Source organism: Pelmatolapia mariae, linkage group LG20 (genome assembly GCF_036321145.2).
Source record: "Pelmatolapia mariae isolate MD_Pm_ZW linkage group LG20, Pm_UMD_F_2, whole genome shotgun sequence".
Taxonomy (NCBI): domain Eukaryota; kingdom Metazoa; phylum Chordata; class Actinopteri; order Cichliformes; family Cichlidae; genus Pelmatolapia; species Pelmatolapia mariae.
Genome location: NC_086244.1, coordinates 42,462,669 through 42,475,417, shown reverse-complemented (window position 1 = coordinate 42,475,417; position 12,749 = coordinate 42,462,669). Strand labels below are relative to the sequence as shown.

The 12,749-nt window shown below is 43.3% G+C and overlaps 1 protein-coding gene across 3 annotated transcripts; it reads right to left on the bottom strand.

Moving 5' to 3' along the window:
* Positions 1-999: 999 nt before the first annotated feature.
* Positions 1,000-11,224, bottom strand: tbc1d25 (TBC1 domain family, member 25). 3 transcript variants are annotated; one of them, XM_063464078.1, is made up of 9 exons: positions 11,033-11,224; positions 8,221-8,781; positions 7,968-8,079; positions 7,358-7,467; positions 7,111-7,265; positions 6,705-6,832; positions 6,429-6,617; positions 5,829-6,104; positions 1,000-5,064 (listed from the first exon to the last, which is right to left on the bottom strand). In XM_063464078.1, exons 5-9 carry the CDS (start codon positions 7,211-7,213, stop codon positions 3,364-3,366), a joined length of 2,397 nt encoding a protein of 798 aa, XP_063320148.1. In that variant the 5' UTR covers positions 7,214-7,265; positions 7,358-7,467; positions 7,968-8,079; positions 8,221-8,781; positions 11,033-11,224; the 3' UTR covers positions 1,000-3,363. The 3 variants fall into 3 exon arrangements, with proteins under 3 accessions (XP_063320148.1, XP_063320149.1, XP_063320147.1); XM_063464079.1 differs by lacking the exon at positions 8,221-8,781; XM_063464077.1 differs by lacking the exons at positions 7,968-8,079; positions 8,221-8,781.
* Between the last annotated feature and the right edge of the window lie 1,525 nt (positions 11,225-12,749).

Sequence of the window (12,749 nt, the reverse complement as noted above, 5' to 3'; positions counted from 1 at the left end):
AGCAACACAGCTTTTCTGTAGAGTAAATGGATACACACCTGCAAACTTCACCTGGCCTTCAGATTAGCTCAGCGCATACAGAGCTTCATGGAATGGGTTTCCATGGCTGAGCAGCTGCATCCAAACCATAATGCAAACTGTCAGATGCAGTGGTGTAAAACACGCTGCCACTGTACTCTTGAGCAGTGCTTCTCTGTCTGGCAATTGGACAGACGAGTCTGGATTTACCAGTTCCCAGATGAATGGTACCTGTGTGACTGTATTGTGCCAAATGTAAAGTTTGGTAGAGGGAAGATTACAGTGCGGGGTCATTTTTCAGGAGTTAGTCACCTTTGCTCCAGTCAAAGGAACTCTTAATGCCTCAGCATACCAAGGCATTTTGGACAATTTCATGCTCTCACCTTTGTAGGAACAGTTTGGAGATGGCCCCTCCTGTGCCAACATGACTGTGCATCAATGTACAAATCAAAGACATATATGAGGGAGTTTGTTCTGGCTAGTCAAGCTCTTCCACGCCAGAGTCCTGGCCTCAACCCGACAGAACACCTTTGGGATGAATAGGCCAGGCCTTCTGGTCCAACGTCAGTGTGCGATTTCATAAATGTGCTTTCGGAAGAATGGTCAGAATTGACATAATTACACTCTTGAACGTTGTAGAAAGCCTTCCGAGAAGAGTTGAAGCTGTTACAGCTGCAAAGGACGGGCTGACATCGAATTCAACCCTACTGTGTCTACAGCTCAACTTTGTCATCAGATGGTGAGTGTGAACCAAATTTATAATCAGGTGTGAACCTCAGGTGTGCATCAGTTAGACTAACTTCTTAAAATGCTTAATTGCTTTAAACCAATTAACAAAGAAGTACTAGATCCACCCAAGTAAAATTAAAATTGAGGCAGTTTTGAGAACAGGATTGTATTTCAAATTCTACACTTGGACTTTTGTAGCCTTCATGAATCAGTTCAAAACAATCATCCTCCATGCAATCAGCTGCACTGAATATTTATTTGTGTCCAATATACAATCAGTAACATTGTGTTTTAACTTTTGTTTACATAGATAACTTGAGATAAATCTTTTTAAATAAATGTACATATTGCTAGCTCACAGTCTAGTGAGTACAGTTACTTTGATTGGTTTATTTTGATATTAAATACTGACATACAAAAGGAGGCAAAACAGAACCCAGAATCAGAACCATACGAGCGTCTCCAACGATATCAGTCACTTCAAATTCTGTTTAAACAGAAACAGTCCTCAGAAGGTATTTCTCAAATAAGCGTTACCTTTTGCATGAGTACTGTGTTTGCAGAATACCTATCCTTTAAAAAGTAAGAATAGGTAAGGTAAACCATGCTAAGAAGAAGAATGTTTTAAGATCTACTCTTGTGCCTTCATATCCCTAACAGATGGCACACAACTGAGCTGAGGTCTGGAACGTCGAGCATGTGGTCTAAGGATGGATTCATGTGACCGGGGCCAAAACCCATCCAGAGTAAGCATTTCTCCAGCTGCCCAGCTTACTGACAGTGTCATGGCCTAAAACATGAATATGTATTTTGCTTCCCTTCACCTATGTTGAGCTGGTAAAAAATAAGACCAGAACATCATCACCACCTATTGTAACCACAGCATGAGCATAACTGCTTTGACACAAACAATAACAGAAAATGATGAATGTAAGCTTTGTTAAAGTGGAGTTTATATCAGAGCTAGCACAATGCAAGCTTTGATTTCACAGGCATATATGTAATGTGATCAATAAATCTGTGAATCAACTCAAAAAAAACCCAAAACAACAAAATAGGGCCAGTCGTCCTGGGCGTGTCCTGACAGCTTTCAGCTGCTTTTTGATTGACTGCTGTTAGTCGGGTTCACTCTGTGAGATCACCACAGATCTTAAAGTTTCCCTCCAAAAAGGACAAAAGAAGATGCGAGCTGTACATTCATAAAACAGTCTTTGGAAAAGAGCAATAAGCAAAGTGCTAAAATGAAACATTACTCAAAAAACACATTTGCAGTACTTAATTTACTACTGATGTAGTTTTAATTTGTGACCCCAGCACAAGGTCTCTTAATAAAAAGGCATTTGTACAAAGTAGACTGAAACCACACTGATGTTCACAGCACGGCAGCCAGTTTTTGTCCTGGGCTAACATGTTTTAAAGAGACGCCACAACTGTTTGTTTTAACAGCGGCTTAGCAGAGGTTGGATCAGAGACAGTGGCCCCATCTCAGTTTCAACATCAGACCCTACGCCTTCATACTGTCTGCTCCAGTATAGGGTAGGTTGTGGTTATGGTGAGCTAGACTTACAACTCCAAGATGAATTAGAAAGAACTAGAAATTGACTGGAAAACGTCTAAAGAGCAGAGACTCGACCATACGCAGCAGCTATATGTTTGTAATAAGTAAACCAGTTCATCTGGACCATAGCTACTCTATGAGGAACTACTGGCCAATAAGTATGCAGCTATGGTCGTGTTATGTGTCAAATATTGCCAAGTATGTTTTCAATTCAATATTATTTGTATGGCACCAGTTCACAACTAGTTGCCTCAAGTGAGTGTTTTAGAGGACAACCTACTTTTAACAGGAAGCAATCTCAGGCAGAAATGAGTCCTGGATGGTGCACCATGTGCTCCCGAGCACAGTGAATGTCACTGCAAATGCCTTTCTGCATGTTTGCTTTGAAGATACAAAGAAATGAAACAACATGCCAACTACATAGTCAGCGAGTGGCTCCTTGTGCACGCACACACACTTATTTAAAATATCCAAACTAAAAGAATTTAGATTATCGGATTAAATTATTGGGGTCACATCCCTATCAAGCATGTTATTTTATGAGTAACAAGTCACACTTGAGGTTATTAAAAAAACAAAACAATAAACAAGCAAACAAACAAAAAACAAAACATACAAATTCTGCAATTATTCAGTGGCTCGTGCACTCTGGATGAGTGAAAGCAAAGACTTGACTCATGATTTCAAGAAACCACCATCCCATTATGTTTTTAAATAATTTAACTCCCGTGTTTTAATTAAGATACTTCCCTGGCTTCCTGGAGAGGAAACCAGATTGTAAACAAACATAATAAAAGTGGCAACACAGGTTAAATGCACCAAGTGTGTGATTCAGACAGGCTCAGGGTCAAATATCAGATTCCTGAATTACTGAGCTCCAAGAATCAGCAACCCCAATGGAAAAAAGGCTCGTTAGGTTCTTTAGCCCAACTTCCAGAGAACAAGCAAGAAAATATTACACTGACCTTAAGGAACATATGTATTTAATTAGAGACAGAATTAAAAGAGCTGAATCCACTAAGCAGTCCGGAAAAGGAGGCCAGTGATGTACAACAGAATCAGGAACTGGTGGAAAAGGAATTTTGAGCTATCAGAGAAGGAATGGTGTTTGCCAAATTATAGGTTGAGTTTGGAGATGATAACTGTGGAGATGCTAAAGGGCTGTAAATGGGCTTAGCAGAGATGGCTGAAGAAGGGGAGTGCTGAGTAGCAGTAGCTGTTGTTGGGGAGTCTGAGCTAACCTCATCCCCTTCTTCTGAGTCCCACACCTCACTTTGCAAGTACTCTGCAAACAGGGCCTTGGCTCTTTGCAGCACCCTGCTCAGGTTGTGGCGTCGCACAAGGCGATCAAAGTGCATGGCTAGCTCATTGTAATCCAAACTGTTCTTGATGATATGGTCTCTGTGCTCCAACAGGATGGACAAGCACAGGAACAGCATGAAGGGGTTGCCTTTACCAAACTCTTGAGGAGGTGGCAAGGAGCACGGCTTGATGCCAGTGGTCTCGGCTTTTAGAGAACTGGGCGTATTAGCAGCGCTGCTGGGGGATTTGTTGCCAGGTGAGAGGAGACTGTTTGAGTACAACCTGGAACCAGACAAAGATGTTCCTCTTCCAAAGGACAAAATGGGTGAAGACAGCAGGGATCTGTTTTGAGCAGTAGAAAGAGAGCTGACGGATGTCCTTGCAGTGGGGGTTGTGGGTGAACTGATGCGTGTACTGCTGGGCAACTGAGTAGAAGAAGCTGACACGTTTAGGCCAGTTCTTGGTAAGGCCTCACTTTCGTTGCTCGCGTATGGTGATGTGGACTTTGGAGGAGAGTCTGGAGAAACACCAGGCCAACTCGACGGTGACACTGAAGACATGGGAGAGACAGAGGAGCCAGTTTTCCAGACGGGTTGGCTGCTTGGGAAAAGAGGTGGAGAAACATCATTATCAAAATTTTTAAACAGTGGTGTTTGCTCTCCCGTGTCCTCCTCAGTGTCAGTTGTGGATTGGCGCCTCGGGATGCTCGTTATCGACTCTGAAACCACCGCACCCTGTTGACATGGAGGATGCTGTTCACCCTCCTCCATATCAAAGCTGTCTTCGTTTCGGGCAGTATAATATTTAAACTCCCCAAAACTAGTCTGCCTCTCGAAGGGAGCACCTTTCAAATCTGTCTTTGCCATGGTTACCTGAGGGATATCACACTCGTCACCCACATTTGCTTTGTCCGAGCTCACGCTTTGCCTGTCCATTTCATCAGCGATGGCATTTATGTTCATGTCTGCTTCTTCTCTTGAAGGTCGCAGCATGTGCCGCCGACGCTGCTTCTCTTTTTGTTCCTTATCTTGAAAGTAGTCCTCAACCGTCTTGTCCTCAAAGTTGCTGAACATTGTTTCGTCGGCTTCCAGAGGTGGCCCCAGAAGCTCCACTTCAGTTTCAGGAGGATCTGGGGGCAGAGAGCTCCAAGTAACTTCCAGCATCCTTAGAGCATCATCAAACGCAAACTCTCGTTTAAGCTCCAGAAGGAGCCAACGGTAGCAGAAGAAGAGGTCGTCAGCTCCTCGGGACACTAGGTAAGAGTAGAATTCAGGATCGGAGTACTGCAGGAGGAGCTTCAGATGCTGGAACTTAACAGACATGAGCTGCCCGTCTGGCCGGAAGTTTCCTTCTAAGCGTTTCATGATGCCACAAAAGCAAATGAAGGCGTGTGCCTCGTTGTCCATTACTGCAAGTATTGGGGAGGCAATGTCACTCATGCCTTGACAGTAAGATATCTGGAAAAACAACACAATGGCAAAACTTTACAAAAGATGACAGTTTGCACAAAGAACGCATTTCTATATCACCTTATATAATGTCATGTCACAATCATCAAATGCATCATTTAAGACTGTGGTCTTTCTTCCCTAAAACAGCCGACATTAAAATACTTTTAAAGGAATCAAAACTGGATTGCTTTGAGCAAAGAAAAGCTAAAGTCATGCAAATCAGTCTTTTCTTAAAGAAAAATATCAGCCCTGTTATTTTGTCTTGGTTTGTTCCTTTTCTCCTCATACGTGCCGTCACTATCAGACAGTAATCTCTGTAACCGGGCAGAAAATTGTGATTTTCTTTTGATGGAAAACTGCTCTGAGGCATTGTAGGAGATGGAGTTATTTAGTTAATGAACTTTAACAGTGACAAAATAGGTTTTAGATGAAAGACAGCAAAGGTAAGACAAAATTCATGCTACTATTTTTCAAACTCGAAGCGTGGTTTGGTTTTCTTTTGCTGCTGGTTCAGTGAATTTTGGTCGGAGCGTGATGAAACTTGCAGTTTTGGAATCTGCGAGATGCCGGCTTTCAATGTTACATACTTGTCTGTGTGACTCTGCAAACAGGGAATCCATGCTTTGTGTTTATGTCATTTGTGTTTACATGCTCTTCTATTTGTTTGTTGAGCTTTTAGCCAAGATTCTGGCGTTTCTGTGGATACAGAGGGTTCAGAGATTCAGACTGCAGGAGAAGATTTGCGTTCCAGATAATGCGCCAATACAAACCTGTGGATGAGTGATGGCAAATGTGGTGAGCAGATCTGTGAGGGCAGTCAAATGTGGACTATCCTCGGAGCCTGCATAGTATGGATGAGCTCGATCCGTCCTCAGGACGTCTTTGAGAACATTTCCACGGATAAATTCAAGGTCCTCATGACTAACCCGGGTTGTCCACTCTCTCTTTAGCTGGTCATACTCTCTCGTCTTCCTCTTCATGTAGTCCATTCTCTCCTGTCCACTCAGTCCATCTGGATAGACGTTCAGGAGGTAACGCCAAACCACCTAACCCAACAGAGGACAACAGAGGAGTTAATCCTTGAGAAATGTAAGTCACAAAATACAAATTCTATAATTGCACATATATGTTCTTAATTGTCCTTCAAGTTCCATCTTTTCATCCAAAAATCGCAAATGACTGAACGTATCAGTTCAAATCTGCTTGCAAGCTGGCTGATTGTTAAAACTCTCAGCCAAGAGGGAGAGCTAGGATAGCAGGATAGCTAGAATTAGCACGAGAATTTGTTCAGTTTAAATAATAACCAGATTATTTTGTTTAGAGCATACAAGATGCTCATATACAATATTAATCAAACACAGGTGCTAAACCTTCCGCAGCGACGGCTCCACACCCCCATGGTAGATTCGCAGTCTGAGTTCCTCAGGCCGGGTCAACTGTCCCTGTCCGTTAAGGTAACTGTGAAACTCAGCGTCACTTAGAGGGGGCTTGAAAGGCTTGATCTCCTCCCCATAAGACCAGCTGAAGGCCTGCTGGACCTTCGACAGGGTCCGGCCCACCTAAACAGAATAGAAACGGGTGCATAAGCAAAACCGTGGCTCAGAGTGTGTGGTTAGGTTAAACAGAGTGAGGAAAGCTAAAGGAACCTGGGACAGTAGAGACTGGGTGAAGGGAAGAGCTGCAGAGGCCAAAGATCTAGTCTTCTCTGTGAGAAGCTGCTCAGAGCCAATCACGTCTTTGGGGCTTATGATGTCCCAGTCTTCCAAAACAGGGCCTGCAGTCAAATAAAGACAAGCAGATTTAACAGCAACAGTGTTTTAGTCCTTCCTGTGTCACGTTTTGATGCCTGGTTTCAATCTGAAAGAGGTATTCTTTGTTGTAATCATTTCTCTTCTGCAAACAGACTTTTAAAAGTTTGGATGTGATGGGCAACAAAATGTTCCATCTACCACAGACTGTAGTTTTGATCTTTAAAATTGATATTATTTACATCATAAATTAGAAATCTATGACATTGCTTTCAGTCTTGATTTAAGTTGCTGGTGTTCTTACTGTCCTCAGAAGGTTTTATATCCATCTTGAGCTGCAGAAATGGTCTGGCTGCACTGACAAACGCAACATCCAAATCCCAGTCAGAGAGCAGAGACAGATACATTTCAGCCCCGCTGCGATCGCGAGACAGGTAACCAACGCTGAAATTTCTCTTCCTAATTCGAGAAAGATATTTAAACAATGTTAGATAAATTCTTTGGGCACTTCTCTGTTTATAAGTCTGTTTGGCCATTCTGACTATTCTTACCCATTCAAATCAAAGGCTCTGATAAGTATGTGCTGCAAAACCTCCAGCGATGTTATCTGGGGATCAACAGCAAAGGAGCGAAACTCCACAGGAAGTGCCCCATCACATTTCTGGGAAAAAAATAAATAAATAAATAAAAATCATTTTACAATCTCATCACTGACAAACAAGTAAACATACAAACATTCTTGGTGTGGTTAAACCATGGTAAGAGAATAAGAGATACAAAGAAAGTCAATGGGATACTATACCACCCTATAATAAAATAAAAAACAATGCATTGTTATTAGACCATAACTGTAAAATAATTATAAAACAAAACACATAATAATTCATCTATTTAAATGTAAAGCATACAAAACACATAAAATTAATGGAATAATGCTCCACGTCATCCTCTGTGTTCTCTGTTTTGTGTGTCCCAGTGACCCCAGGGGCTACGTTGTTGGGGGGTGGGGGGTTGTCAAGGCCTAGGGGGTGCTACAGTCTCTCAGGGCAAATTTGTCCTGGATGAGGGGCCAGACAAAGCACGATTAAGTCGACCCCTATGAAAAGAATAGAAATCAAGGGACAGCTTATTCTATCTGCAAAAGGGTTACTGGGGCCTCACCCTGGAACCAGGCCTGGAGAGCTCAAAGGTGAGCGTCTGGGGGGGTCGGGCCTTGTGCCATCGGTGCTGGCAGGCACAGCCACACTGGGACCACACTCATGGAATGTAACCTCTGTGGTGAATAAGAAGCCTGAGGTTAACAGATACATAAAGCTACAGTAGGTCTCACCTCAATGCACAGCTTGGGGCTGGACTCTGTTCCGGTCTCAGTGACAGGTGGTAGGCAGGTATGGGTATTCTTGTATTCTCTCACCTTGCTGCCAGTATGCTGGGGTTTTTGCTGGTGGATGAGATGGCTGCTTCCCTGCACCTTTGGGTCGGGGAATGGGTCCTGACTGTCATCTGTGCTTATGCGCCAATGGACAGTTCAGACTAGCCAGCCTTCTTGGGGTCACTGAGTGGGATGCTTTAGGGTGATCCATCTGGTGTTTCTGTCATCCTACTGGAAAACTTCAACGCTCACATGGGAAAAACAGTGAGACTCACCTCTGCTGTTTGCAGATGATGTGGCCTTGGTGGTTGCCTCCAGCTTGCACTAGAGCAGTTTGGAGCCAAGTGTGAAGCAGCGGGAATGAGAACTAGCACCTCCAAATCTGAGGTTGTGGTCCTCAGCTGGAAAAGGAGCACGACCAGTTGAGGTGGTTTGGGTATCTTATTAGGATGCCTCCTCAGAGCCTTCTGGGTGAGGTGTTCTGGGCATGGCCCACCAGATGGAGGCACCGAGGCAGACCCAGGACATGCTGGAGAGATTACATCAATCTCCTTACCATGTGTGGAGGGTTTCAACCCAAATCCAGCACCTTGAGATTGTACACTAAGCGGAAGGAAGGAGGCAGAGGACAAGTGAGTGTCAGAACCACCGTCCAGGATGAGACAACAAGCATCCATGAGTACATCAGGAAGATGGCCACAACTGACTGTGTGCTTAGTGAATAGCTCAGGCAGCAGAAGCCCAAGAAAGAAGAGGAGCAAGAAGAACCATCATGAAGGAAAGGCCCCTGTATGTACCACCGGCAGATAGCTGAAGTGGCTGGAAATCCTACCAGTGGCTGGACAAAGCTGGAGTGACAGCACATAGACACTAATCATGGCAGCACAGGAACAAGCACTGAGCACATAGAGGCTGGGGTCTGTCACACCAGACAAGACCCCAGGTGCAGGCTGTGTAAAGATGCCCCAGAGACAATCCAGCACATAACAGCAGGGTGCAAGATGCTAGCAGGCAGGGCATACATGGAACGCCATAACCAAGCGGCCGGCATAGTGTACAGGAACATCTGTGCCGAGTATAACCTGGACGTCACAAGGTCAAAATTGGATACGCCCCCTAGGGTGGTTGAGCATGACCGAGTTAAGATTCTGTGGGACTTCCAGATACAGACAGATAAACTGGTGATGGCTGACCAACCGGATACAGTAGTGGTGTCCAGCAGAGCGCAGTACTAGGAACAGCTAAGATACTGTGCAGGACCCTTGAGCTCCCAAGACTCTGGTAGAGGACCCGAGCTTGAAGGATGAAGGGATTTTTTTCTGGTTTTTATATCAATCAACATTATTATTTGGTTCAATATTTGAATACATGTTGTTCAAATGTACATTCGAATATTAAACCTTTTTGATATCCGATAATGTGATAGAAATAATGTGTAGAAACTAGCTTTTTAGTTTCTACACATTCTACACATTTATGCAACTATAACAGTATTATGAATTTCTTTTGGTTTAATGGGGCGATCGTGGCTCAAGAGTTGGGAGTTCGCCTTGTAATCGGAAGGTTGCTGGTTTGAGCCCCGGCTCGGACAGTCTCGGTCGTTGTGTCCTTGGGCAAGACACTTCACCCGTTGCCTACTGGTGGTGGTCAGAGGGCCCGGTGGCGCCAGTGTCCGGCAGCCTCGCCTCTGTCAGTGCGCCCCAGGGTGGCTGTGGCTACAATGTAGCTGCCATCACCAGTGTGTGAATGTGTGTGTGGATGGGTGGATGACTGGATGTGTAAAGCGCTTTGGGGTCCTTAGGGACTAGTAAAGCTCTATACAAATACAGAGCATTTACCATTAATAACAACATTAACGTGTCACAAAAAAGCCATTAATTTAACAGTATAATTAAATGACGCGGTGTACATTTCTTTCCTCTGCATGAAGTTTGTCATATTATGACTTTGAAGTATTGTGCAACATACAGCAAAAAGGTTCGTAACATTATAAGCTGTTATGTCTTTGATGCAGATAACAATTGACACAACAAAAATGCTGGTGCACCTGTCCTGCCACGGCATCCCCGGCAGACTTCCCACTGGGCTCTCCAAATCACGGACAAAGAGTTTCCCTCATTCTTGATTTTTAGTTCACAAACACTTCTTCTAATGACCAGCTACTCCTGAAATTTTGGAGTTTTAGCTCTTCATGCAGTAAAGGTACAGGAGGATAAAAATAATTATCGGGCAAAATGTCGTCGGTTTGTTAAAATAATCTTAAAAAAAGTGAGAACAATAAATGTATCATTTTCTGTTTGTAACGCACAAACTGAACGGTAATGTAACGACAGTCAGCTTTCAGTTTGCACTAAAGTAAACATCGCTACTTGCACGTCTGGCTGTTTGTAATGGAGGCGGAGTCAACCGGACGTGCTCCCGACGCAGGGGGAACAAACACCGCCGGGGATACCTACAGGCACAATACGCACACATTTTCTGGGCAGGCAAGTGACGTCAGCTCACCTCTGTGACAGCCCGATGTTTGCATTGGATATTGTCAACGTGTTATGACCGATAACCGTGTCAGGTGTATGTTACAGGTTTACTCAGTGTAAACTGACAGGGACAATGACTGATCGGCATCGAGAAGAAGCAATGCTACCGAAAAAACCCAAATAAATAGAAGAGGCCCCCTCTGTTATGGCACACTGCTAAACATCCAGTTTACGGAGTGCATATTTTCGACGTTTAACATTAACGCGGGAGCGTGTCTGTCTAAACAGCCAATTTAACATATGCGATAATATGATGGCTCGCTGTTAGCAGTCTTTGGCAGCCTATGTGGAAGTCAAAGAAACCATCATTCTCCCACCTTGACTTTGACACGAACAACACCCCTCTCCTCCTCGCCTTCCATCGTAAAGACTCCGTTTCGGAAAAGGATGGTTCGACCGAGCTTTGTCTGCTGTTTGTTTGCTTTTCTATCCTGACATGATGGAAGTGGCACTAGCCGAGTTCCTATGCTTGACGATATTCTGCTGCTTCTTTTTCTTCTTCTTTGTGTTCATTGGCTGTTGACAAACAACGAATTGGTGCATTACCGCCACCAACTGGTATGGAGTGTGCACCGGAATATCATACAAATGCGTTTGTCTAAGATATATGGAACGCCAGGACTGCCATAATGAATTAATTAAATACACCATTAAATAATTAATTAAATGTGTCAATAATTAATTAATTAAATGTGTCAATAATTAATTAATTACATGTGTCATAACTATGTATTTAATTAATTAATTCCAATTTTAATTAATTATTGACACATTTAATTAATTATTTAATGGTGTATTTAATTAATTCATTATGGCAGTCCTGGCGTTCCATAAAGATAATGAAATATTGCTGATAACTTTTACTTCCTGAGTTATTTCTAAGTAAACCGATGTGGGTGGTTTCATGGCCGAGGAGGAACTTGGGGAGAGCAATGAAGTATACAGCGTGTGAAAAACGGTCAGTTGTGAGAACGACAGTGTTACCTGCAGATGGAGGCAGTCAGGTAACAAAATCCAGTGCAATATGGGACCAGTGGCACTTCCAGGTATGATGCAGCAGACCAACTGGGAGAGTGGCAGAAGTTTTGTTTTGAAGACAGGTGGCACAGGCAGACAGCCACTCAGACGTCTCTGAGACTTTTATTATTATTATTATTATTATTATTATTATTATTTTCCTTTCTTTAATATACCTGTATAGTTTCTATATGTTCATGTAAAGTTGGGGAACACGGGTCTAAGGATTCACATTATGGGTAAATTGTTGTCTGTATATGACAACATTGTAGCAACTCGAACTTTGGCTGGATGACAGGTGAATTTTGACATGTGTGGCCAATGTATATTCTAAGACTGGACAACTGAAGCAACATAAAAGACACAGAGAAGCCGAGGCAGCGCTGAAGATGTTTTCAAGTGGTTAGCTCTGGCCAATCCAGAACCGCTTGGACCTTAGCTGGGTTGGCTCTGATTTGACTCTTCTCAGAGCTGTAGCCAAGGACGGAAACATTGTCAGCATGAAATTGACACATGCTACCTTTACACATCTAACTTGTTTTCTAGGAGCTGCTGGAGGTGGGACTGAATAACACTGAAGAAGATCCTCAGTGTTATTCAGAAACACTGCTTTCAGTTCAGTTTCATTTTTACTTATACAGCACCAAATCACAACAACAGTCGCCAAAAGGTGCTTTGTATTGTAAGGTAGACCCTACAGTAATACAGCAGAGAACCCAACAATCATATGATCCCCTGTTAGCAACCGCTTTGGTGACAGTCATCTGGAATATTTTTTTCCATTCACTGCAAACTCCCCACATGAGTTTTATTAATTTATTCTGGTCTGTGTGTACGTGCAACCTCAAGCCCAGTGCTTGCTTGCTCAGCAAATGCTGTGTGGAGCAGAGAAACAGGGACTCCTTAGTCATTGTTCTTGGTGATTTGACTCAGGGAAACCTCAGTCAGGAGTTCCCCAAATACAACTTATTAACTTCGTAAGTCCCTCTTGCCCCTGGGAACAGGTTTAGTATGATG

Bases quoted from the DNA above. Each gene is read 5' to 3' on its own strand.
- tbc1d25 (XM_063464077.1), bottom strand. From the start codon at position 11,077: ATGGAAGGCGAGGAGGAGAGGGGTGTTGTTCGTGTCAAAGTCAAG. The intron at 7,266-7,357 runs GTAAGAATAGTC...TTCTCGAATTAG, and splicing joins AGAGCCTTTGATTTGAATGG to GAAGAGAAATTTCAGCGTTG. The intron at 6,105-6,428 runs GTTTAGCACCTG...CTGTTGGGTTAG, and splicing joins TGGAGCCGTCGCTGCGGAAG to GTGGTTTGGCGTTACCTCCT.